Genomic DNA, 25,305 nt, shown 5'->3' with positions numbered 1-25,305 from the left:
ACAAAGATCCTTGAGAGTCCTTGCATGGCAATATGCTTAAAAAGTCAGGCTCCTGAAGTTGTTTAAAATCAAAGTGTCATCATGAAAGTGTCTTAGTGCTTTTATGAAGTCTGGAAAAATCTTGTTTAAAATTAAAAGCAAAGCAAGAATCCAAATATTCAGCATTTGAGTTGCCAATGTTAATTTTTACGGAATGTGAAAATCAGATTATTATCTGTTACTCCTAACACTGCAATTCTAAAAATGGATGGTTTCTTAATTTAATGACTTCAAAATGTTATAGGACACCTTCATAAAGTGCTAAACAGCTATAAGTGCATGTTTTAGAAAAGATCTTAGTATCTAAATTTAACTTATCAAGTGAATGATTTATTAATCATTAGTCATGGAGGCAATTTTTACTTTATTAATGTCAGTTTACTGATTAAGATGATTACTTATCAAATATTTTCATTCTTTTTATAAAAAGTTTTTAAAGGTTTTAAAGCAATTGGAGAAATGTTAGTAATGTGCTTAGAGCTACTTATTATCTGAGCATGAAATAGAAGAAAGAAACATGTTAATGCTTAGTGAAAAATTGGTTACTAATGGGAAACATCTTTGTAACTTTTTAAAAGTATTCCATGCTTTTAATCTTAATATTTTAAAATTTTATTAGGAAATGTCTCTTAAATTTTCAAGTTGCAAACTTAACGAAGAAAGTTAAAATGTGAGTGCAGAATCTCAATATGTAGAGTTGTGAATTTTGAATTTAAAATATTAAAAATATAAACATTTTAATATCTTGATTTACTGAGTGGTGTATATACTGTTTTGTATAATGTCAGAGAATTTACCTGCTTACTTTATACAAATTAAATTTACTTTGTAATTTGTCTACATATTTTCTATTATTTAGAATACATCTCAAGTTATAATATTTTTAAATGTTGACAGATTTACACATTGCTCTTCTTGTGGAAGCAATGTGCCAGTATATATAACTGACAGTAGTTATAAAAAATTAAGTTAAAAAAATGTATAGTAGTAAGAAATGCTAAGTCAGTATGAAAATGATGTTGATACAAACTTAGAGGAAGGCTAGAAAATAAATAATATATCAACAGATATTTATTGAGGATTTATGGTTTTTGAGTCATGCTACTCTCTAAGAATAGACAATATGATATAGGTCTTTTCAGGGCATTCTACTTTTGTTGTGATCAACAGCAAGGGATAACTGTACATAATGCAGAATTGTAATGCAGAAGGGAAGTGTGTTCGGATGCCACACTCAAAGAAAGAAAGAAGAGAGTGTCATGAGGAACAAGAATTCTTTCTTTCACATAGTGGTCAATGACATCTGTAGAGTACATGGGGCTTATGTGGAATGGTGGCACAAATTAAAATCATTTAAAAAATATCCCTCATTAAATCCAACAGCTACATTTCAAATATGGGTTATTTCTAATACATTCACGTTTTTTTTGTTTTGTTTTGTTTTGTTTTTTTTCTGATTTGTTTACAGAATGCTCAGGGCCATTGGGAATTGAAGGTGGAATCATATCAAATCAGCAAATCACAGCTTCATCTACCCACCGAGCTCTTTTTGGACTCCAGAAATGGTATCCCTACTATGCACGTCTTAATAAGAAGGGGCTTATAAATGCCTGGACAGCTGCAGAAAATGACAGATGGCCATGGATTCAGGTAACAGATGGGATGGGACAAGGTTATTGCCAAAGAATGACTGGAGTCCTTTCAGAGAGAAGACAGTGAGAGCCCAAATATGACTTTTCTTCATGGTGACCGAGAAAAGGATAATTTAGTTAAGAGTCTAAATTGGCTATAAACTCTGAAACTTGGGAAACATACACATTCTACAGGAAAGTGTGTTAAGAGGGTTAAAATTTTTAATTCCTGGGTTATCACTATTTTAAGATGTATATCAAAGAAAAACGTTTTGCACGTTATGTTTATTAGTACTGTGTGAACATTTAGCAGCAACTTTTGACAATTCAAGAAAATTAAAATTTCATCTTTTCCTTCTCTGTCTCAGAAGAGGTTCCTCATGTGCAAATATAAAATATAGAATGGATTATAGTGATATCTCAGGGGTCTTCAGCAACTTCTTTTAATAGCTAAGGGTGTTTCAATATATACACTCTTATTTATTATTATCAGTCAGCTATTTTTTAAAACAGGAGAAAAACAATGATATACCGAAATATTAAGTGATTTCCCAAAGATGGGATGGATAGTAGTAATGCCCGCACCTTATATTTTATTCAGTGCTTTTTGTGCACTTAGTTGAAGTGAGACAGTAAACTACATAGTAGGACAGAAAAGGTGATCAAACCAGTTTCCTGTGAAAAGATTATACATCTATTGGGGTAGGGGGAGCATATTGATAACATCTAACAAGTAATTGATATGTGCTAAAGAGAAGGAAAATCCAGTATATAGTGGGGTCAGAGGGAGAAGTAATTAATTATCATAAGAAAGCTTCATGGGGAAAATAGCTTTTGAGGTAGACCTTGAAAGATGGCTTTCAGTAGGGATTAGAAGCCAACAGAATAGCATAATCAGAGATTCTAGGTGAGAATCTGGGGAACATTGTCATTTGTATATAAGAAAATCAATAAGAAGAAAATCATGATTTGTATATAAGTTGCTGGAGGAATGTGTTCAAATTTAATGTTTGAGTTTAGTGTGCCTTAGGTTTGGTCTTATCCCATTGGAATAGGAAGCGATTACAAATGTAGTTGATCTGTTTTATCAGTTTACTACATATTTACAGTCAAGGTAATTTTTAAGATGGGAATCTATGATGTGACATTATTAGGTGCAATGTATAGGGTCAGCTTTACATGCAGTTAATAGGAAGGGAAATTGATTTACAACCAAATAGCATGATTCCATGTTTCAGGAACAGGGCCAAATCTCCTTTGTTCAGGTATCTCACAAATTATTACATATCCTATATATATTTCTTTGATCTATATGGCTCCATGTTGTTACCTGATGTTTTGTTTTAGGAATTTATATTTGGATGCATTTGCAGGAATTGCTTCTTAAATTACACATGATTTTTCTAATCTATAGCCACATGTGCAACAAGAATTTCAGAGAGTGGAAATGGTACATCTGAATAATTTTGATCATAGACTAATGAATTTCTAATTAAAGTTTAAAATAAACACAAAACAACAAAAAGTACTTGCATTTATTTGCTAAAAATCATTCCAGAGACCATTTCTTTACTTGACTACTACGATGTGCGTTTGTGGGATTGAAGTCATGATAAAACTTTAGAAATTAAGATTCAGAGTAGAAATTGCAGAACAATAAATAGATGATGTTACAAGTTCACATCAAGGTTTCTGTTTGGCAAATTATGTTTGTGAGCTTCAGTAACTGCCATGTTTCAATAAACCATAAATAACATACTTTTGCAGTATTTTCTGTGAGAAGCACCTTACAAAAGTTTCATGCCCTGATATTTCACTTTATCCCCATTTATTGCTTACTTAATACTATGCTTCATTACACCTTTTAAAGTATAAATTAACTTTAAGTTATCTTTATCTCAGTGATTATAGGCAGATAAATATAACTTTATCAGCTTAAGTTGAGTAATTAAATACTTCTTTTATTTTTAAGGGCAGTCTGTTATAGCTATCATTTTTATTTTGCTTTTAGTGTGATGATAATGAGCTCTAAGAGAAAAATAGTAAAAGTAAATACAAATGGTTTTATATTAGATGAAGATATCTTGCATATAATGGGAAGAAAACTGAAAATGCATCATTATTCAATAAATGCTTTGTGATTGTGTCCAGAGTATATATTATGTTGTTATATTATTTAATAACATTTTCCTTTCTAAGTTATTTTTCTAAAAAGATTTGAGTTTCCTTTAAGAGGCATGTTGAGCTTTATTAATTTCCTTTGACACTTGTTTAATTTACATTCTTCCTTTCAAATGAAACTTTTGAGTACTTTGCTTTAACTCACTTAAAATGAGCAAGTATTCCCCTAATCTTTCAGATGTATGACACAATGCACTAATTAGCACTCATTTTCATTTTATTTCTTGTCTTGATGAAATGAAAATTGAAATTGCCATTTTAAATTTACACACTCAGCATGTAATTATTGACAATACCAAAATGTTCACAGTTGTTTCTAGACTTAAAGAATTAGTCCAGCAAATACTGTTAAACAAAAACTTCTTGGGTTCTTTTTCAAGTTTTTCTGAATTTTATTTTCTCACATATTTTCTAACTAATAAATAACCATCACCTTAAACACTTATTAGTTCATTAGCGTGCTGGAATATCAATTTCTCTTTCTCACTGACATGTTAGAAATAGCAACTTTTCAAAATTATGAAAATGTAATTTGGGTTATCTCATCTAAAAATGTTAAAACTTATTTAAACCTTCTGGGTCTTGGCTAACTGACTTAGGTGAATCAGGATAACTATTCGTTATTTATTTTTAAAGAAAATTATTTTCTCTTATTTTTCTTTTGTAACTACATGTAGTGAAATATTGTGTGTGTTTTTTAATTTCTGTGATGAGTTTATTATATTTCCAGCTAATCATTTTTTATCCATTCAACAAACATGTACTGAACAAAAGTCTCCCCTGTGCTCTACTAGACACTGGAAAGAAAGACAGCATTTGCCTTCAAAATGCTCTGAATCTAGGATATAGCAAAGTAAACTGGATAAACGTAATAATACAACATTTGTGGCCCGGTCTTACATCATTTGCTAACCATTTTATTTGAACCATAATATTTTACTATATACAGACAGCCTATTTTAATAAAACTTTTATTAAACTAAAAACTAGCATACTATATAGAATATGGATGGAGAAAAATCACCATTACGTTATGTATTACATAGCTGTATTATTATATGCTGATCTATTTGATGGCTGTACCTAGGCAAAGCCATAATTTTCCTTTGAAAGTGAATTTACCAGTAGTTTCAGGACTAGTATTTTATACTTGAGAAAAACAGGTTTTGATCTTTCTGTTTTAAATAGTCTATGACTCTACCCGTATAGGAAATGTACATATGATCTTAATATGTTCCTTTTCTATATGCCACAGACTTTGTAAGGGGAAGAAATACTAATTTCTCGAACTATAATGTGCCCAGGAATCATATGGGTTACTGGGTAAAAATAGAAACTTCTGGATTGTCCCACAGACCTACTGCAGGTCGTCCTTAGACTCCACTGTAATAACATGTCTCATTAGCTCATAAAGCCTGCGTTTGTACAGTTTGAGTGACATTTTAAAAAATAGATAAATAAAATTTTAAAAAACTTTTGATTGATGATCTTGGCACTTTGTTGTTGAAACTGTAGGTAGTAATAACTGTGTGGGTGGAAGGAGAGGAAAGAACGGTGAAGAAAACTGAGGAAGGATAGTGGGAAATACGTGACCCACAATGTCTCTAAACTACAGTGGGGCAGAACCACATTATGTATCTTAGTCAGAAGTGCATCCCAGTTTTCGCAGCAATATATGAGTAAGCATTATTCATTCATCATAATTTTTTAAGTATTTTCAATAGTTAATGTACCTAAGTGACTATTAGATTCTTCATTGTTAGAAAACTTAAAATATCCCAAGCAAGACCATCAGACTTTTGCATTTTAAACAAAATAAGTGTAGAAAACATGGACCCAGAAAATAATTATGTGAGTGCAAATTATGTTGCAAATTCACATTTCTAGAGTAGAAATTCCAGTTATGGTGGGGTTTCATTTTTAAAACTTTGTGAACAGTGGAATTGAAAACGGTGCAAAAAATAGCGTAATCACCTATGAGGTGTGATCAAACACTATGATAAATGTTTAAATTTTAAAAAAAAACAGTACAGTAAAAGACACATTGCCAATATTCCCCTTAAAATACTCCCCCTCAGTTCAAACACACTTTCATCCTTGCCACTTTCTGAAACAGTTCTGGAAGTCCTCTTTCATGAGTGTCTGAGTTGTGCTGTTGTAACTGCCTCCATGTCCTGAACCATTTTAACTTTGAGGAAGAGCCAGAAGTCGCACAGTGCTAGATCCAGTGAATAAGGTGGATGAGGACACATCGTAATGTTTTTATTTGACAGAAATTGCTGTATCAGAAGTTATGTGTGACACAGAGAGTTGTCATGATGGAGGATGATTTAGGCCACAGTTGAAAACGCACTTTCTTTCAACTGTAGCTCACACCTGACTAACTGCACTGAACAAGTTGAAACTTGTCACACACTGTTATTAAGGTTCAGTGCACTGCTTCCTGTATTGAAGATCCCTGCCTTTCCATTGGATGGCACTCGGCAGCACCATTCACCATATTTTGTGATCACAACGGAAAGGCTCCATGTCACACATCGCTTCTGGTACAGCAATTTCTGTCAAATAAAACCATTACAGTGTGTCCTTATCAACTTTATTCACTGGATCTGGCACTGTGCGACTTCTGACTCTTCCCCAAAATCAAAATGACTATGAAAGGTAAACATTTTGAACCGATTCAGGACATCGAGTCAGCAACGACAGTGTGCAACTAAAGACACTCATGAAAAGGTCTTCCAGAACTGCTTCAGAAAGTGGCAAGAACGATGGGATAAGTGTGTTCAAAGCAAGGGGGAGTATTTTAAGGGGGATTAATGGCAATGTGTCTTTTACTGTAATTTTTTTTTTTTTAATTTAAACATTCACTGTATTTTTTTATCATACCATGAATTTCATTGAAAAGCCTGTATACAATATGTTTTAAAACTTGTTTGGTACTTACAGATACCTGGAGCTCCTTGAGACACAAAAACCATTTTTAGAAACATCAAATTTAAGATGTCGGTTTCTTTTTTCATTTTCAGGTTGTTTCCAGTTATAGAACCTGAATTACATATCTATATGTATTCTATATACATACACATATGCATACAATCTAATCCATCTTTACTACTTATTCATTCAAGTAGAAAATATTTTAGCCTGTTTTTTCCTGAAAAAAGCTACATTCCGGATATACTCTCATCTGTACTAAATACCTCTCTAAAGCTAATTGCATCTGGACATTAATATATTGCTTCTTCTAATTTTTGAAACACTATTTCTGGATATAAAATTATTATTTTCCTTTAAATTGCCTTCTCATAAGTGAACTTTCATACGTAAGTGTGTGTCTTTTAAAAAACGTTATTTTTTATTTTAAAAAACAAAAAAGTCACTTAGCATTAAGTAAAGATGACTTGATACCTCTATATTGGAAATAATATATTTAGTCTCTAATTATTTGGTCATTTACCACATTTATACTGATTTAGTACATATTGCTTGCTTATTAATTTTAAAGTATGTGTTTTGGATCTTCAGATCCTATGAGCTATGGAATATATGATTAACCATATAGCATTTGTGCCCAAATTTAAATGAAGCAGCATCTGGAATCTCTTTTCTTTCCTTTAAGCTGCTTCTTCTCTGACGTCCAGCACCCAAGGCCTCATTAGATTCGTTGCTGTTCCTCAAATTCATCTGGCTGTTCTCTGCTGCTGTGCTTAGGACATGAACTTCATGGTTCATCTACTGACCATCTACCAATCTTCTTCAGATTCTACTCCTTTATTCCCTTCTCTATAAAGTGGTTCCTAGAATTCCTGCTTTTTATCTCCAAAGATAGAAGTGACTACAGTGTCTCTTTTTCCCACTCCGCCAACCACTATATATTTCAATCCTAGCAACTAAAATAGATTTATAGTCATTTTGTACCTTTCTCTCTCCTCCAATACTATAAGCGACTTGAGCATGGGAATGATACCTGATTTAAGTCTATTTCCATACCTTGAATAAGAAAAACAAAAAACTATGTTGGGTAGATACAGATTATTGATTAATAGAAGGATAGATAATATTGAATAAAACAGATGGGAGAGAGACGTGCTTAGTTTTACATGGTAATCATACTGTGCTGAGTGGTACTGAGAATGCCCAAACAACTCAGTTCACTCTCTGTGTTCATCTGTTAGGTACTTACATTTGGATTGTGCCATCTAAGCACGATCTTATTGGTGCCACATGAGATGCATCTCTCCACAATGTACGGCCTGCCTAACCCGTCTGGGCAGCAGAAAAATCAAACTTTCTCCTAATCTGAATGGCCCATAGTTTTCTCCATAATCACTGCAAAACACTTTTATAAGCAACGTTAGACAGGCATGGGTAATATTTGTAAAGTGTTTGCCAGGAGGTCTGCTAATTAAACTCTGAGTACCAACACTAAAATATTCATCTTCTCTTATCCCATTTACATTTTATTCCTGAAATGTTAAATATGAAATGTTTGTCTTAGCTTCTTGCACATTTCTTATAAATTTGTTTTCATAATCACACCACCGGAATTTGAAAATTTTATGTCTTATTACTATTATTCGTAAAATATAAAATATAAAGGGTTACAGGGAATTGCTTTAACACAATTTTTAATGTCTATTAAACTCTTAGTAGGTAATTCAGTAAAGCATCCTATCTAAAAGACTTTTTTCATTATACTTGCTGTATATTTTGGCCATGAGGAAAACATCGCCAGCTTAACTTCTGTATTTACAAAGGTTGAGATTTTTAAATGCCCTGTGCTTCATTTTCATTGTCTCATGAATATAACCAGAGTGATATTTTTAGCTTATGATGCTGGTAGAGTGAAATGGAGATAATCTGAATTGATTGAAAATAGCCACTCACTATTGTCATGAAAAAAAAAAAAAACATTCAAAGTTTAGAATCTCTGGTTTTACAAGCTCCCTTGATCACATTGTGGTTCCCTCTTCATATCTCTTCACATGACCATCTGGGTCACCTCTGCGCTATATATTCCAATTGCTGGCACTTAGGACTACAGGAGATAGCACGCTGATTTCTCATCATTTTTCAGAGTTTCTTATGGTAACTTTTCTCCTGTATTGCTAAGTGCACTCCTCAGTTTCCTGTGACCAAAGGTGTTAAACCTGCTTATGAGACCTGCCTATGGAGAAATGCTGCTTATGAGTTAGAGTCAGCTACTGCTTTCAGTACAACAATTTCTCCTAACAGAACTGCAGCAGTACCTCCTACAAAGGGCAGAGGGGTCTGCTGACTGCCTGTCCTGAATCCCTAGAGGTGAGAAATGCAGAGAGGCGAGGTGGAGGGAGTGGGGTTGAGTCTGAGCTAAAGATTTGATTGTCTCTTCATGTTTATCTTCTGGGAACTAGTGGGATTACTATTTGGATTGGGCTGAAGGAATCCCTTATATCCACTGTAGACACTGAACAAATTTGTTCTGCCCAAATGCCTCCTTGAAAACCTCCTTGTGTTGAAAATGTGAGTGAGTACCAAGCTACCTGGCCTGATTCTGAAAGCTTTATTTTCTTGAGGCAGAAATTAATTTGAAAGCATTCCCTTTTGGGGGAGTTTGTTATTGTTGTTTACTAGCTACTGATTGTACTTAATAAAAGTTACTGTCCTTTAGTAACTACTCTCTGTAGTTAGCAAAAGTTACTGTGTTCACCTATATTTACGTTGCAAGTGAGTCTCATTTTGTCATGTGTTAACTTTGAGATCAGCTAACAGCTGGGAGGAACTATGTGCTGTTTCAACTGCTTTACATGTACGTATTCCATAATTCCATGTAATTGGTATAGTTCTGGTCCTCATTATTCAGGTGGAGAAATCCAGGCATAGAAAGATAAGTTGTCCAAATCCACTAAACTAGTAAATTGCCCAGTTGAGATTTAAACACAGGTAGCTTGTGTGAGAGGCCAGCTCTAAACCATCTATAACCTCTGTACTACCCTTTTTTTGAACAGTTGTTGGAAGTTCCCTTTTACATTTTGTTGGTTTTTTTTTGGAGGTTTGAGGTATGTACTGGTAGTTGGTATGGGGGAGTCTTAGATTTTCATAAGGATTTATAAAGTAACGACTATATCCTATAAAATTTACATCTACCCATGATCAAGCAGTTCATCTCTACCCTGGGGTAGTGGTTCTCAAAGTTCCACTACATAAAAATTACTTCGAAAGCTCTTTAAATATGGTCCCCATCCTTAGAATTTCAGAATTAGTAGGCAGAGTTGGGAACCCAGGGGACTACACAATGAGCAATCACACCAGGAGAATTTTGATATTGGTGATTCTAAGAAAAAGTGGTAATCGCTTGATAGAGCTCACAGTCTAGTGAGGGAGCCATACTTCAGATGTGGATGTTCCCCTTTCATTATTAGAAGACACTTAATTAAATTAGTTAAGATGTTGGAGAAGAGTACATTGCTGTTCAAAATGAGACATCAGTGTGAAACATTTTAAAGTAATGGATGCATCAAGAATTCACAAATCTAAGACCTAACTACTGCTTCGGTGATGTTTTATTATTAATGTGCCAATATGTGGAATCCCTATTTCTGCCTTTAGTGGAATCCCCATTTCTTCATGAACTGGATCTATTAATGCTTAATTGTTTTCAAAGCATTATAACATGAGGACTTCGAGAATTGTCATAGTTAAATAGTAAAAGGATTGTACAAATAGCCACATCCCTATAAGGTCAGGCTTTAGATGTTTTATTATTAAATCCTCATTCCAGTCTTAGGAATCTTTCCGGAAGAAATACTTACTTTCTATGCAACCTGAATATAATAAAATCATCAAAAATCCATATACATTTCAATTATTACAGGTGAATTTAGCATATTCACCATTTTTGAAGATGAGGTTAAAAAAGTTATTCTAGAAGGAATGAAAGGGACAAAGGCACAGGGAGATGGAGGGAGCTTGAGATGCATCAGGGGTTGGTCTTATTCTACTGAAAAGTTGAGTATATATAACATAGGGAATAGGAGGATAAAAATCTGCAAAGTTGAGGAGACAGCAGAATAAGAAATTAATCATGTTAGATAAAGTGGCACTTAACGGTTATTAAGGCATTTTTAGCAGAGTATTGATACTGTCAGAACTGCAGCTTATGAAGATGACATGTCAGTGGTATGTATTATAGGTACCCAACGCAATGCCTGGTTGCTTACAAGGTACTTAGTAAAATGTCATTGAATTAATGTGCTGAATGCAAGAGTGAGTCCAGGAGAAGGCCCACCAGTTAGCATGCGTTTATAGCTACATGTCCAAAGAACGACCTGAATTAGATTGATAGCTGATTTTAAGAAAGAAAATTGTAAGAGGGCTTGAGGGTGCAGCATTGACAACTGATTGTATTGTGTTTTGGAAGAGGGGCAGCAGAAAACAATAAGAAAATTAGATTATAGTGTTTTGAACTTGAACATGGTTTTGATACCATCAACAGAAATATAGAAATCAGGAAAAGGAGTTGGTCTGCCTGGAAAAAGATGAATTTATTTTGGGTATTAATGTTTTGTTTAGTTGGATAAAATCCTAATAACAGTATCCAGCATAAAATTGGAAGCGTGAGTTCACTGCTCTGTATAGAGAGTAGAAGTGGGTAAGGTGTATACCACTACCGTGTGACATTTAAAACTTATATGCCATTGGCCATTTGTGAGTCACATTACCCATACCTAGTGGAATGTGAGGCGAGGAGGTGTCCACTTAGAGTTGAAATATTTAGGGGACAGATAAGAATTCCAAAATAGAGTATCTTCCCATAGTGGTGATTGTTTTTTGTTTGTTTGTTTGTTTGTTTGTTTCTTTGTTTTTTTCTTTAACTTCTATTTCCCTCAAAACAGTATATAAGGAAATAGCTGACCTGGGAGCACCATTGTGCAGGACACTTAGGAAGAAAAGAACTGTATGTTGAACTTCTAAATAAGTCCACTCTACATCAACACTTTTATCAGGACATTTTATTTTTGTACCATACATTGGTTACATTTTCTCTATGTATTTGTTTTTAATGTTATAGCTTCGACTGCTGCTACTTTCCCCAGAATTGATATATTTAATTAAAATAGCTATTTAAGCCTATTATTGGTATATTTAGTACACATTAGATTATTTTGTTGTGATTTTGGTTCTTTAAAACATGATAAATGTCTCCTTCTTTCTACAAATGGACTCCCACATTTCTTGTTCTATTATATATTTAATACTTCAAAAGCTCTGAAGTATTTTTTCTCTGAGTTCATGATACATAGGCTATATTTTTATTTCTCAGATTAAACAAAAACATTGTTAAACTCAGGCCTCCTTCGTGTGTAACTATCATTAGCACTGTTAAGAGATAGAGTGCTAAATTTCAGAAGTAGATGTGATTTTTTTTGTCTCAGTTTTCCTAGCAGGAGCCCAACCTAAGCCAGTATTTTTATATAACAGCAGCTTTCAAAGAGCTCTTAAACTGAAATATGATTATCTTGAAGAACAAAATAACAAATAAAACATTTTAATATTGCCAATGGATCTTAGCTTTGCTTTTCTTAGGATCATTGTGCCAGATTTGGAAAATGTACATAAATGTTGAAAGAAGAGTACATTATCTAATATTTTTAGAATGTTTTCCTTTGTTTCAAATCTGCCATAGATGAACTAGTATTTATTGAGCCGCTACTCTTTGCAGAGTGCTATTTGGGCAATAGACAAGTTTTTTGTGCCCATGTGGAGCTTACTTAAGTAAAAAAAAACATTTTAAATTATCTTATGTGGAACATTTCTACTTCACTATATGGACATTTGAGAGGGGCAAAGCTGTTAGATTTAATTCAGCGAACAATTGAACCCATAACCGTGTGCTGTGGGAAAGGTGGAGAATTTATACTGTGACTTCCTGTCATATGGGACTTTTTGAAGTGTACTCTCTCTGCTTCCCCAAGCTTAGAGAAAAACATCTTCCAAAGTGACCTCCAACTTCACTGAAATTAATAAATTCATTCATTCATTCTGTATAGTCACTGAGCATTTCCCAGGTGCCAACTACTGTTGTAGATGCCACTTTTTCAAGGAAGCTTTCCCTAACTTCACTCCACACCCAGAATGGACGTGATTCTCCTAATACAGGCTCCGATAGCTTCTTGTTCCTAAGTTCTTAGTAAATAAGAACAGGTATGCTAGCATTATTTTGGTATCCTCGGGACCTAGAACATGTTTTTATTTGCTCAACAAATATTTATTAAATGAATTAATAAATAATGTGAAGGTAAATAAGCCACAGTACCTATAAATCTAATATAAGTAAAACACATTTGCATAAGCAGTTATGTTCTGTGATGAAGCAATATGGCTATCAAGGTCAGTGGTTCTGGATTCAACTGGCCACCATCACCTTGAACCACTTAACCATTCTAAAATACAACTTCTTTACATATAAAGTGACAACAAAAATAGAGTGGCCTCTTAGGATTGTTGTGAGGATTATATTATGGATATTTAGTCACATATTGGCTATATAGCAAGTGATTAATAAAGTTACATTCTCACTCAGTCAAGAAATATACGTTGAGAGTTATAGCCAAGACTTTTAAGTGTCTCCCAACAACCTTTTCACCTGCTTCCACAGCAAGATGATTATTACCTAAGCATGTTTTACCTCAGATATAGTTTTATTCTGTGTAAGATTCTATGTATTCTATATAAAAATATAGTCTTTTAGGCTATATTTCCCAAACTTCCATTCCACTAGGGGTAGCCATGTGATTCACAAAAGGCGTATAAGCAAAAGTGGCACATAGTGGTTTCTGGGAACCTTCCTTAAGGGACAGAACCCACATGCTCTTCTCTCCATTTCATTCCTTCCTCCATCCTCCCACCGGGAACTGAGATGCTGCCATCTTGGACTGGGAGATTAGCATTACATAGAGTGACAACAAGATAGAAAGCACCGGGGACCCTTATATAGTGGCCCTTTATGCCTAATCATACATTTACATAAGAGAAAAGCCAAGTTCTTTCTTTAAACCACTGTTAATTTGGGTTTTTATCACTTACAGCTGAACCATGTCATACCTAATATGAGTCTGCAAATATCATGTTAAGTCTTAGATCCAAGGCAGGATGTATTAGTGCCATAATAATAAATTTTAAATGTCACATGTAAGTGCAAAGACAGCCATTTAAAAATGAGACTTCAAGGGTAGATATGTTTTCAGATTATAGCAGTAGATAAAAGAGGCCTTTCAGGTGAATAGACGTAGCGAAAGAAGAATTACTTTTTCGTCCAGTCTCACCAGACCCCTCATAATGCCCAAATAGAGTGATTCCTCTCCTCCTGGATGGTCTCGATTGTTCTCCTCTGGGCCTGGGTGACTATTCAATCCAGGCATGTGACCTTTTGTAAATGAGCAATTACACTTTTCTCTTCCTTGGAAGGAATGGTAATGATATCAAACAGTCATTGAATGCTTAAAGATGCTAGGAACCTAAGGGACAGCCTCACCTTTAATACTCAGACCATGCTGGGAGTTAGACAGCATCTCATTACAATCCTGTGGATGAAGAAATTCTGACTTACAAAGGTTAAGAAACTTGCCCAAGGCCGTGTTAGGAAGTATAGTGGCACAACCAAGTGACCGGCCTGGGTTTTCAGAAGACAAACATCTTGCTCTTAAGTACAGTGATCGACTCCTGGCCTGAGAAACCAGCACTTCTGTTGTTCCTTCTACTGTGGGTTGGTGAAAGCAGCCACTTTGGAGTCTTAGTGATGCTAATCCCTGGTCAGCACCTAGAAAGGAGGGGCCTGTCTGCACACCCTAACCACTCACAGTAAGGGACTCCCAATTTAAGGCTCTTGCTTCTCTTTGTTTTTCAAGGTCCCAAACACAACAAGTGTAGTCCCAGCTGTTAGTTTGTTGTGAAAAATTCTGACTTCAATTTTTAGGATTTTTTTTGCCCCTAAAGGTATTCAAACTGTTAAACCAACTTAGAGAATCTTACCTTCCGTATTTTATTGAAAAGCAAGTAGATATTTAAGTGTAGTATGCATAATTCCCATAGAAACGCAATACAAATTACAAATCAGTCCTTACAATAGAAATATATAAGTAGGTGGAAGGATTAAAGTGTATTACTTGCTTCTTCTAGGGAGACTTCGCTATAGACTGCAATGAATCTTTTGTATCAGGTGGCATTTTAAGAGACTATGGAATATCCCCAGTGTATATCTGATTTTGGAGTCATATTAAAAACTTACTTTTAGCATGTCTGAATTTAGATAATCTGGTTAGTCAAATTAATAAATTCTTAGCAGCTACCTTTAGGTGTAGAGTAAGAATTTAATAATGAGAAGTAACCAAGCACTGCTTAGTTTATACATTTATGCAAAATTTGTGAATCATGAAGTTAAGTTCTCAAAAAGAGCCATAAAATGTAAGTTTGTTTTGTTATTGTTCCGAAGCACATGCTGATATATTCCAATTTGACAATGCAATTTAGTTTCTAAAATATATTTAATTTGATTTTTGGAATACAGATGTAAGATTGTACTTATTTAGATTAAAATAAAGCCAGAAGAACACAAAGAATACAGGAAGCTAAGTTATTACTTGGTAATAACCACTGTATCTATGTCCCAGTGGGTTCAACTCCTTCAATTTAGCCCTCTTGTTTCTCTTTTGGGTTAATTCATTTATATTGCACAATACTAGAAAATAATATACTAGAAAATGTGCCACCTTTAGCGCTAGAGCATATGTTTGCTTTGCAGACTTCTTTTTGCTTCAGTGCATAAAAATGAAAAGTATCACAGTGATCTGCTTCCAGAAGGTACCTTTTAAGTTTTTAGTATGTGACCTTTGTTTCTGCCTTGATATTTAATTGATCCCATGTCAGCATTTGAAATTTCAGGACACTTGCTGCCACTACCAATGATATCCTCATAAGTGGAAAGGTATAGTGTTTTCACAGCAAAACTTGGAAACTATTCTTTTGATATTGTTGTGATTTGCATGTCACAAATAATACAGTGAATTAAGGAATATTAGAGAGCACAGGGGGATGCTTCATCCTCTGCCAGCTGACCCTTCACTGTGCTGGTAGAGATATGAGTATCAGGGAATTCTGTTCTAGCTAAGACTGTACTTAAAGTGATTAGATATCCTGTTTTTCTTTTCTGAAGCACTCAACACTGCCCTCAGTCACACTCACTTTGCAGTCTACTCAGTGAGGTCATTGAAAAGAGGAGAGCGACTGGATTGACCCTAATGTAAAATTCCTTCCCCTCGTTTCTGGGCCAAGTATTAGAAGTAATGCGTCTCTCCTGATATCTGTCTTTAAAATGTTTTTAATTGATAAACTCCTTAAAATTTTTCAACAGTGTGTATTTCTCTGTTTTTTTTTTCCTTTTCTTTTATTTTCGTGATAGAACAGGTTAATGATAATTCTTGTGACAGTTGCCTTTTTATTGCCCACTTTACATCCACCTAAGACCTATGGCCTATCAACATTGCCACCCATAGGAATATAAGGAAGTCCACAGCCTCTCCCCTTCATAGCACACCCACTGCCCCCGTGCTTGTACATCGAGATTTTTTTTTTCTTCTTTTTGGTAGCACCTCAGGCTTCTTTGAAAAATATACAGTAGCAAAGTGATCTTATTTTCATTATTTCTAATGTATTTTTTATTGGGGTTAACATTTCTGCTCATATACTGACCTCATTTTCTCTTTTTATCCCTCTTATTTCTTCTCCAACTTCTATCTGTTCATGGTTTCTTCCTTTTTTCTTTCCTTCCTCTCTCCCTCCCTCCTTTCCTCTGTTTCTCCTTCACCCCCTTCCTCCTTCCTTTCTTTCTTTCTTGCATCTTTTTACTGAATGTATTCCCATGGCCAGGCTTTTTACAAACAATGAGTCCTTTAATTCGTTCCCTAGCCATATGCAGTAACCAGGAAAAATACAAGAGAAATCTAAAATTCAGAGTATGTGAATTATAATCTATACATCAGACCACCACATCTTATTTTTGAGGGTTCTAGACTACCTTAATACATACTTTTCTATGTAACTTTATATACAAAATACCCACAGTTCAATTCATTCCTGATTGTGAAACTGTAGATGTTGGAATATGTGAAGAAACTTTAACCATTTCAAGTAGCAATAAAGGGAGATGAGTACAATATAGTGAAAGCCCTTCAGAAACAGGGGACATTCAGAGGAATCTGTTATGCCAGGCCAGGACTTCTGGAACAACCAACAATTACACCCATGACGGTGTACGCCTTTTGTTGCAGGCTGGTAAGTCAAGGAGGTGTTTCACTTTGGAAATTTTACCAGGTGCAAAGAGTCATAAAGACATTATAGTTTTTACATGTTTATTTACATGTGTTCCTCACCTATCTTTTTCAAAAGAAGACAGTTAACTGAAACGTGTCAAAGCCTGACCAGCATTCAGAAGAGTGGAGGACAGTTTAGAAGCATCTCTTTTTCTGGAGCTTCAGAGTTAAGTAGTTAGAGAAAAAAGGAAAAACTGATTAAAAGGAAAAAAGCATTTAAATTCTGTTTCATATTTCTTGGATGAACCACACCCATAAAATATCACGGGTACTTCAGTTTTTATTTCTTTGCTTATACATAATGAAGTTATTCAAGCATAGAATCTTAGATATTAATCATCTTCCCTAATGTTATTGATTGTTTTCTGTAAGCTGCCTTTTCAAGATGTTTTAAAGCTTTTTCATGTTTTCCCGAGCAAAAATCCCCTCTCCTTTCTCAGTCACATTCAGCAATAATGTTTAATTAAAGTACACGACTAAAATAACAAACACAACTTGAAAATAACAGATTAGGGAACAAACACAACTGACTCATGGTTGGTATACAGTTACCTTGGCAAGAACAAGGAGAATGGGCCCGACAGAGAATAGCTCATAGTTCCCAGATGTGTAGATCAGCCAGGGTGTTTAACAGTGGGAATGAAGTGTGTTCACTGATTAGGTTATTGGTGATGTGGAGGTTGCTTAAGAGAAATTCTATTATAGCAACTACGACCAGTCAGATCAAAACTACGAGCTATGTGCTGTTGGTCTGAGATATTCCTTTCATCCTGAAACACCTCAATGGTCTTTCTCCTTAGGCACATTCATGATGCTTCCACCACTCAGGTCTTCATATGAAATGTTAAAGATGCGTTTTGTAAAATATTTTAATTAGATGATGTGAAAGAACAGGGGCGTTCCATTCCATGTAATTTGTATTTATTAAATTTATTGGGCTGACATTGGTTAGTAAAATTACATAGATGTCAAGTGTACATTTCTATAATACATCATCTATATGTCACATTGTGTGTTCACCACCCAAAGTCAGTTTTCCTTCCATAACTACATATTTAACCCCCTTTTCTCTCTTCTACTTCCCTCTACCTCCCTTATCCTTTCTCTGGTAACCACTAAACTGTTGTCTGTGTCTATGAATATTTGTTTTTATGTCTTGTTCATTTGTTGCTTTCAGTTTTATATCCCACATATGAGTGAAGTTATATGGTTCGTGATTTTTTCTGTCTGACTTATTTCACTTAGGATGATAATCTCAAGATTCATCCATGTTGTCGCAAATGGCAGTATTTCATCTTTTCTTATGGCCGAGTAGTATTCCATTGTATATATGTACCACATCTTCTTTATCCAATCATCTATCGAAGGATGCTTAGTTTGTTTCCACGTCTTGGCCACTGAATAATGCTGCAATGAACATCAAAGTACATATATCTTTACAGATAAATATTTTCAGATTTTTAGGGTAGATACCCAGAAAAGGGATGGCTGGGTCATATGGTAATTCTATTCTTAATTTCTTGAGGAACCTCCATACTGTTTTCCATAGTGGTTATACCAATTTACAGTCTCATCAGCAGTGTATGAGGGTTCCTTTTTCTTCACAGCTTCTCCAACGCTTGTTATTACTTGTCTTGTTGATGATTGCCATTCTAACAGGTGTGACATGATATGTCATTGTGGTTTTTATTTGCATTTCCCTAATAGCTAGTGAAGTTGAGCATTTTTTTTCATTGATCTATTGGCCATTTGTATGTCTTCTTAGGAGAAGTGCCTGCTCACGTCCTCTGCCCATTTTTTAATTGGATTGTTTGTTTTTTTGTTGTTGTTGAGTTGTACAAGTTCTTTATATATTTTAGATATTAGCCCCTTATTGAAGACATTGTTTGCAAATGTCTTTTCCCATTTAGTTGATTGCTTCTTTGTTTTGTTGCTGGTTTCTTTTGCTGTGCAGAGCTTTTTAGTTTGATATAGGCCCACTCATTTGTTTTTGCTTTTACTCCTCTGGGCTTTGAGGTCAAATTCATAAAATCCGCTGTGAACCCAAGGTCCCCAAGTATAGTACCTATGCTTTCTTCTATGCAATTTATCGTTTCAGGTCTTATGTTAAGGTCTTGATCCATTTTGAATTAATTCTGGTATATTGTGACAGAGAGCAGTCTAGTTTCATTCTTTTGCATGTGGCTTCCCAATTTTCCCAACACCATTTATTGAAGAGGCTTTTTCTCCATTGCATATTTCTGTCTTCTTTGTCAAAAGTCATCTACCCATATATATGGGGGTTCATTTCTGGGTTCTCAATTCTATTTAATTGGCTTGTGTGTATGGTTTTCTACCAATACCACACTGTTTTAATTATTGTTGCTTTTTAGTATAAATTGAAGTCAGGGAGTGTGATACCTCCAGTATTGATCCCCCCTCCCCCCAGGATTGCTTTGGCTGGCTGTTTGGGGTCTTTTGTGCTCCCAAGAAAATCTGATGATTTTTTTGTTCTATTCTATAAAAAGTGCTATTGGGGTTTTGATGGGGATTGCATTAATCTGTATACTGCTTTGGGTAATATGGTTGTTTTAACTATGTTGATTCTTCCAATCCATGAACACGGAATATCTTTCCATTTCTTTGTGTCTACTTCAGTTTCTTTTTAAGATGTTTTATAGCTTTAAGTGTATAGGTCCTTCACATCCTTTGTTAAGTTTATTCCTGGGTGTTTTATTCTTTTTGTTGCAATTGCAAAAGGCATTTTTAAAAAAATTTCTTTCTCTGAAATTTCATGTTAGTATATAGGAATGCAATGGATTTTTGCACATTGATTTTGTATCCTGCAACTTTACTGTATTTGTTTATTTTTTCTAATAGTTTTTTGGTGGCATCTTTAGGGATTTATATATAAAGCATCATGTCGTTGCAAAAAGTGACAATTTAACTTCTTCATTCCCAATTTGAATGTCTTTTATTTCTTTCTCTTGCCTGATTGTTCTGGCTAGGACTTCCAGTACTATGTTGAATAACAGTGGTGACAGGGGGTATCCTTGATCTTATAGCTGATTATAAAGGAAAATCTTTCAGTTTTTCACCATTAAGTATATTAGCTGAGGGTTTGTCGTATATGGCCTTTATTATGTTGAGGTACTGTCCTTCTGAACCCATTTTGTTAAGAGTTTTAATCATAAATGGATGTTGTATCTTGTCAAATGCTTTTTCTGTATCCATTGATATAATCAGATGATTTTTAACTTTTATTTTGTTCATGTGGTATATCACATTGATCGGTTTGCATATGTTGAACCATCCTTGTGCCCCTGGAATGAACTCCACTTGATCATGATGTGTAATCTTTTTCATGTATTGTTGTATTTGATTTGCTAGTATTTTGTTTAGGATTTATACATCTGTATTCATCAGAAATATTTGTCTGTAGTTTTTGTTTTTTGTGTTTTTTTTGTTTTGTTTTTTTTTTGTTTGTTTTTTTTGTGTGTGTGTGTGTGTGTTATCCTTACCAGGTTTTGGCCTCATAAAATGAGTTAGGAAATATTGCCTCATTTTTCAATTTTTTGGAAGATTCTGGGAAGGACAGGTCTTTGAATGTTTGGTAGAATTCACTTGTGAAGCCATCTGATCCTGGACTTTTGCTTTTGGGGAAGTTTTCAATGATTGTTTCTATTTTCTTACTGTTGGTCAGTTTATTTAGATTTTCCAGTTCTTCACGATTCAGTCTAGGAAGGCTATATATATTTAAGAACTTGTCCATTTCCTCTAGGTTATTGAATTTGATGGCATACAGTCCTTAAATAGAAGCTTTTGGTAATAATATTACTGTCTTTTTCTTAACCCCCTTAAGTGTCATTTTTACAATCCAAATATTTAGTACCGCCTAGAGGCTCAGGTTATTTCTCATATCACACAAAACAGATGGTTACCTATTCTTTTTGCCTGAGGCTTATTTGTATTGCCAGCTCCAACCAAAAGCCCTTCTAGAGGATTGTCTTCACTGTGATGTGTGAAAGCATACTTAAATAAGGTCAAATATGAACAATACTGTGCATAGAAAAAAAATCTCATTTATAAGTTTAAAAGTTTAAATACTAGTAATGCAAAATAATTATCTGAAAATTTCAGAAAAGTGTCTGTACTCAGACTTCCAGACTCTTGGTGTTAGGAAAAAAAGCTAATTGAATGCATGTTTTTTGTATCACCACCAGAGATAGGACATTATTACCTAAAATAAAATCTCTGTTATTCATGAAAGTATCATGAATAATGACAACTTACAATTTTCAGGTGCTCTACTTTTCTCCAATTACACATTTTCTGTATAACAGTCATATGAAATATAATGTTTTTAATTCAATGGAAGGACAGCTCTGATGTTCAAGTGATATACTCATTTCCTGAAATTGAAAAGTGGTTGTACCTTGGTCATTATTTCCTTAAGAAATGTGCTTTTAGTTTAAGCATTAATGTGTGAATAGCTAATATACAGTAATAGCAAATTCTTCAAGTTATATTTTTAGCAATTCTAATGATATCAGTCTCATATTGTCTAGCAGATTCTTATTATCTAATCTTTTCCATGACACTTTTATTATTTATAATAATCCATTGCCCTCATCATTAAAAAAATTATTACATCAATAATCTATTCTCGAGTACTTAGTAGTCAGTTAAAACAAATTGCCCGTGTTTTATGCAAATTCTGAAAGCATTAGTATACATGATTGCTATGGATTATCATTACTATTTAAGTACTGCATATTTATATAGTACTGTAATGCAATATGCTATCTAATCATCAAATCTGTGTTTTTTTTGTATAGGAACTCACAAACTACTGCTTGTGGGTGTTCCTCAATAATCATAAAGTAAATAACCACTAAGTGTTTGCTCTTTAACATGATTTTCCTAAAAATAAGTTATGAATCAGACATTTATTTTTCTTACTAATTGATCTTGTTAAGTTAATTAAACAAGGATATCATTAGACTGAGTTGGTTTCAATGCCTTTGCAACCTACATAAGCAAACCACAACCTAAGCCTGTAACTGCCTTAATAATACAAAATCGACGCCTAAGGACAACCAATCATAAACAGCCACCTGGGCTTTCCCATATAATATAAGCACTTAAGCTATAGCCAATCAAACAATTCCCTTGCTTTGTTTCCACATCTTCTCTATAAAAGTCTCTCCCCAGCTCCTGTTGGTAGAGCACTGCTAAATACTCAATTTGTCACTGTCCCATCTGAATTGATCTTTGTTCAAATAAACTCTTAAATTTTTTAATGTGCCTCAGTGTATATTTTCACAATTTTCAATTGGCAAATGCTTCCTAGAGTTTCTTCAAAAAGAAATTATTCCTCTTCCACTTGCCAAGTATTACAAAATTTAAAAAACTGAGTGCTTGTTTTTCAATTTAGTAAAATGAGAAAATAGTTCCTTTTGCAAACTGTGTTTATTTTCATTTTATGTTTGGATTTTTTTTTTAATATAGTGATACCATCTATCAGTCAGCTCCATCTTTGAATGCATTACTTAAGCATATCACAACTTCTGGCAATAAGCTTAAGGTAGAGAAAAAGAATTAGCTATTCATAGAGCTACTCTTAAAGTTAATTGCTTATTTAGTACTAGCTTTTGCCTAAATTACAACCATAAATAATTTTAAATGTGCTATTATATAAGTATATTTGAAATGCTTATGCACTGTATTTTATACTAGGGAATGAATCTCAGAAAGTACTTTTGTATGTAACAGTACCACTACAGTAGATAGCCATACTTAAGTCATTTTCCTGGAGAATAGAAGAATAAATGGGAGGAACAAATGACCCCTTCCCTCACTTAGGATATCATTTTCCAACACTGATTTGAGGATGAACCTCCTTATTTCATGAAATTATTACTCATTCCTACCTTTCTTCCCATTTCTCTTTCCTTATAAAGACACCCAACCTACTAGAATTAATGTGTAACCTTCATTTTACTTTCCCCATGTTGATTTAGACAAGTGACTGGAAAATGCATATTTTATGTTGTACATGTGTGTTTTTAAATTTCATAAATGGCATTCTATATACTTCAATCTGTTCTTTTCCACACATTACTATTTTTTCAGATAGCCATGTATAAATCCAGTTCATCACTTCTGACTCTTAGAAAGTATGCTTATATGTATGTATGCAAGAGCACACACAGACATACATGCACACACATACACATTTTATATTTTAAAATCTCTGTTCCTGTAGGGATATTCACTTAAGGTGCTCTTCTTTTAATAGCATAAAAAAATTCTACAATAAATTTGTATGTGTTAATTTCTCATTGAGCACCTATGCAAACATTTTTCAGGAGAAAATATTCAAGAATAGGTGGCTTCTTTTATGAACAATTAATAGATTGAAGTAACTATGCGAGTTTATACTCCCACCATCAGCAGAGAAATACTTCACCAATACTTGATATTATCTTATATATATATATATATTTTTTTCCCATTCTATTGGCTGTGAATTGCTAGTTTTTATTTAATTTGCATTGATTTAATTAATAGTGAAAGTTTAGGCATTGGTCTTTCCTTTTTTCTGAATTGCCTTTTGATATCTTCCACTCTGTTTTCTATTGGTTTCTTCATCTCTTTAGAAATGTGTGTGTGTGTGTGTGTGTGTGTGTGTAAAAACAAACAAACAAACAAACAAACAATCAAACCTGCACATTTCAGATCAGCAGTTCTCAACTGAACCTGCAATTTACATATCCTTATTCAGGAGGTTCACAGGTCAACATTATCCCATAATAGTACGAAGACTTTCTTTGCCATTTTCAGTCTGTCAATATTTGCACTGATGCCACAAAACAATAGTGAGTAAAACTGCTGGTGCTCAGCACAAAGCAAGACAATAGCACTAAACTGCACTAGTAGTCATGATATTTGCCTCCATCATGAAAATGTAGTACCGAAAGGAAAAAAAATCCAATATTCTTTCATTTAAGAATATCCTTAAAAAAAAAAAATCCTTGATGAAGCACTAGTGATTACTTTTATTAAATGCCAATCTTTGCTATATCTTTAATATTCTGTATGATAAAGTGGAAACTACACATAAAGCGCTTCTTTTGAAAGTACTAAAGTATGGTCATTATCTCAAGGAAAACCATTTGGGAGATTGTGTGAGTTACAATTGTGTGGCCATTCATACAAGTTCTTTTTGAACATAAGGTTTTCTTCAAAAAACAACTGACGAACTGTGACTATTCCTAGCTGGATATTTGGCAGATATTTTCTTGAAAAGGAATGAAGCAGTACTGCCACGTTAACTAAAACAGCTGGCAGTATTTATTGCTAGTGATAAAACTTGAAATTTCAAGTGAAAATTAGAATTTGGGGAAAAATGTAACTGCCAGTGTGAACTTGACAGCTTCCAAAACTTAAAGATTTTCTTTGTGATGAAATTGATGGTGATGTTAATGAAAATGACTTTTTGATATTATATAATAAAATGTGTCATCATTTAGAGAGTCTGAATAGCTCAGTGAGCCTATATTTTCCAAATGACCAATGCACAATGTTAGAAAACCATGCACATGTAAAAGATCTATTCTCCCAGGTTGTCACCTTTCTGTTAAATTTACTTGTGAGCTATTTGGTTAAACAGAAAGCTTTATTTTTTGTTGGCGGGTGGCAGGGTGAGCTAATTCAGCTTTCCCTTCATATTTGTGCTTTTCTGATCTTCTTAAAAGAACTTTAACTCTGAGGTGATGAAAATATGTTTCTACATTTTCTTCTATTAGGTAGTGTTACTTTTCATATTTGGTCTTTAGTACATTCCAGTCCATCTTCATTTCTCTAGAGAATCAATTTTCCGAATACCATTTACTAAATAATCTACCCTATCCCTACTGCATTGTAATACTGTCTCAAGTGTTAATATATGTCCAGGGTCTCTTCCTGGATTTCCCTTTCAATTCCACATGGATATTTATTGGTCTCTGTGCTAGTTCCACATTATTTTTCATAAAATGGTCTTGTAACATCTTAGTATATGGCAAAACACCCCCCATTGTTTACATCTTTTCCAGGAGGATACCTTTAACTATTTATTAATGAAA

General features: G+C 34.0%; 1 protein-coding gene across 1 annotated transcript in view; it reads left to right on the top strand.

The window, feature by feature from the left end:
* The window catches only part of EDIL3 (EGF like and discoidin domains 3), a 387,262-nt gene that overhangs the window by 260,015 nt on the left and 101,942 nt on the right, over positions 1 to 25,305 (top strand). Inside the window, exon 6 of the mRNA XM_019746385.3 lies at positions 1,508 to 1,689. Coding sequence (XP_019601944.1) covers positions 1,508 to 1,689 — 182 coding nt within the window. The remainder of the gene's footprint in view (positions 1 to 1,507; positions 1,690 to 25,305) is intronic.

This window comes from Rhinolophus sinicus, chromosome 3 (assembly GCF_057876585.1).
Source record: "Rhinolophus sinicus isolate RSI-liver-muscle chromosome 3, RSI-T2T, whole genome shotgun sequence".
NCBI classification, from domain to species: Eukaryota; Metazoa; Chordata; class Mammalia; order Chiroptera; family Rhinolophidae; genus Rhinolophus; species Rhinolophus sinicus.
Note: the sequence above shows the minus strand (reverse complement) of the source record. Positions and strands in the feature narration are given on the sequence as shown.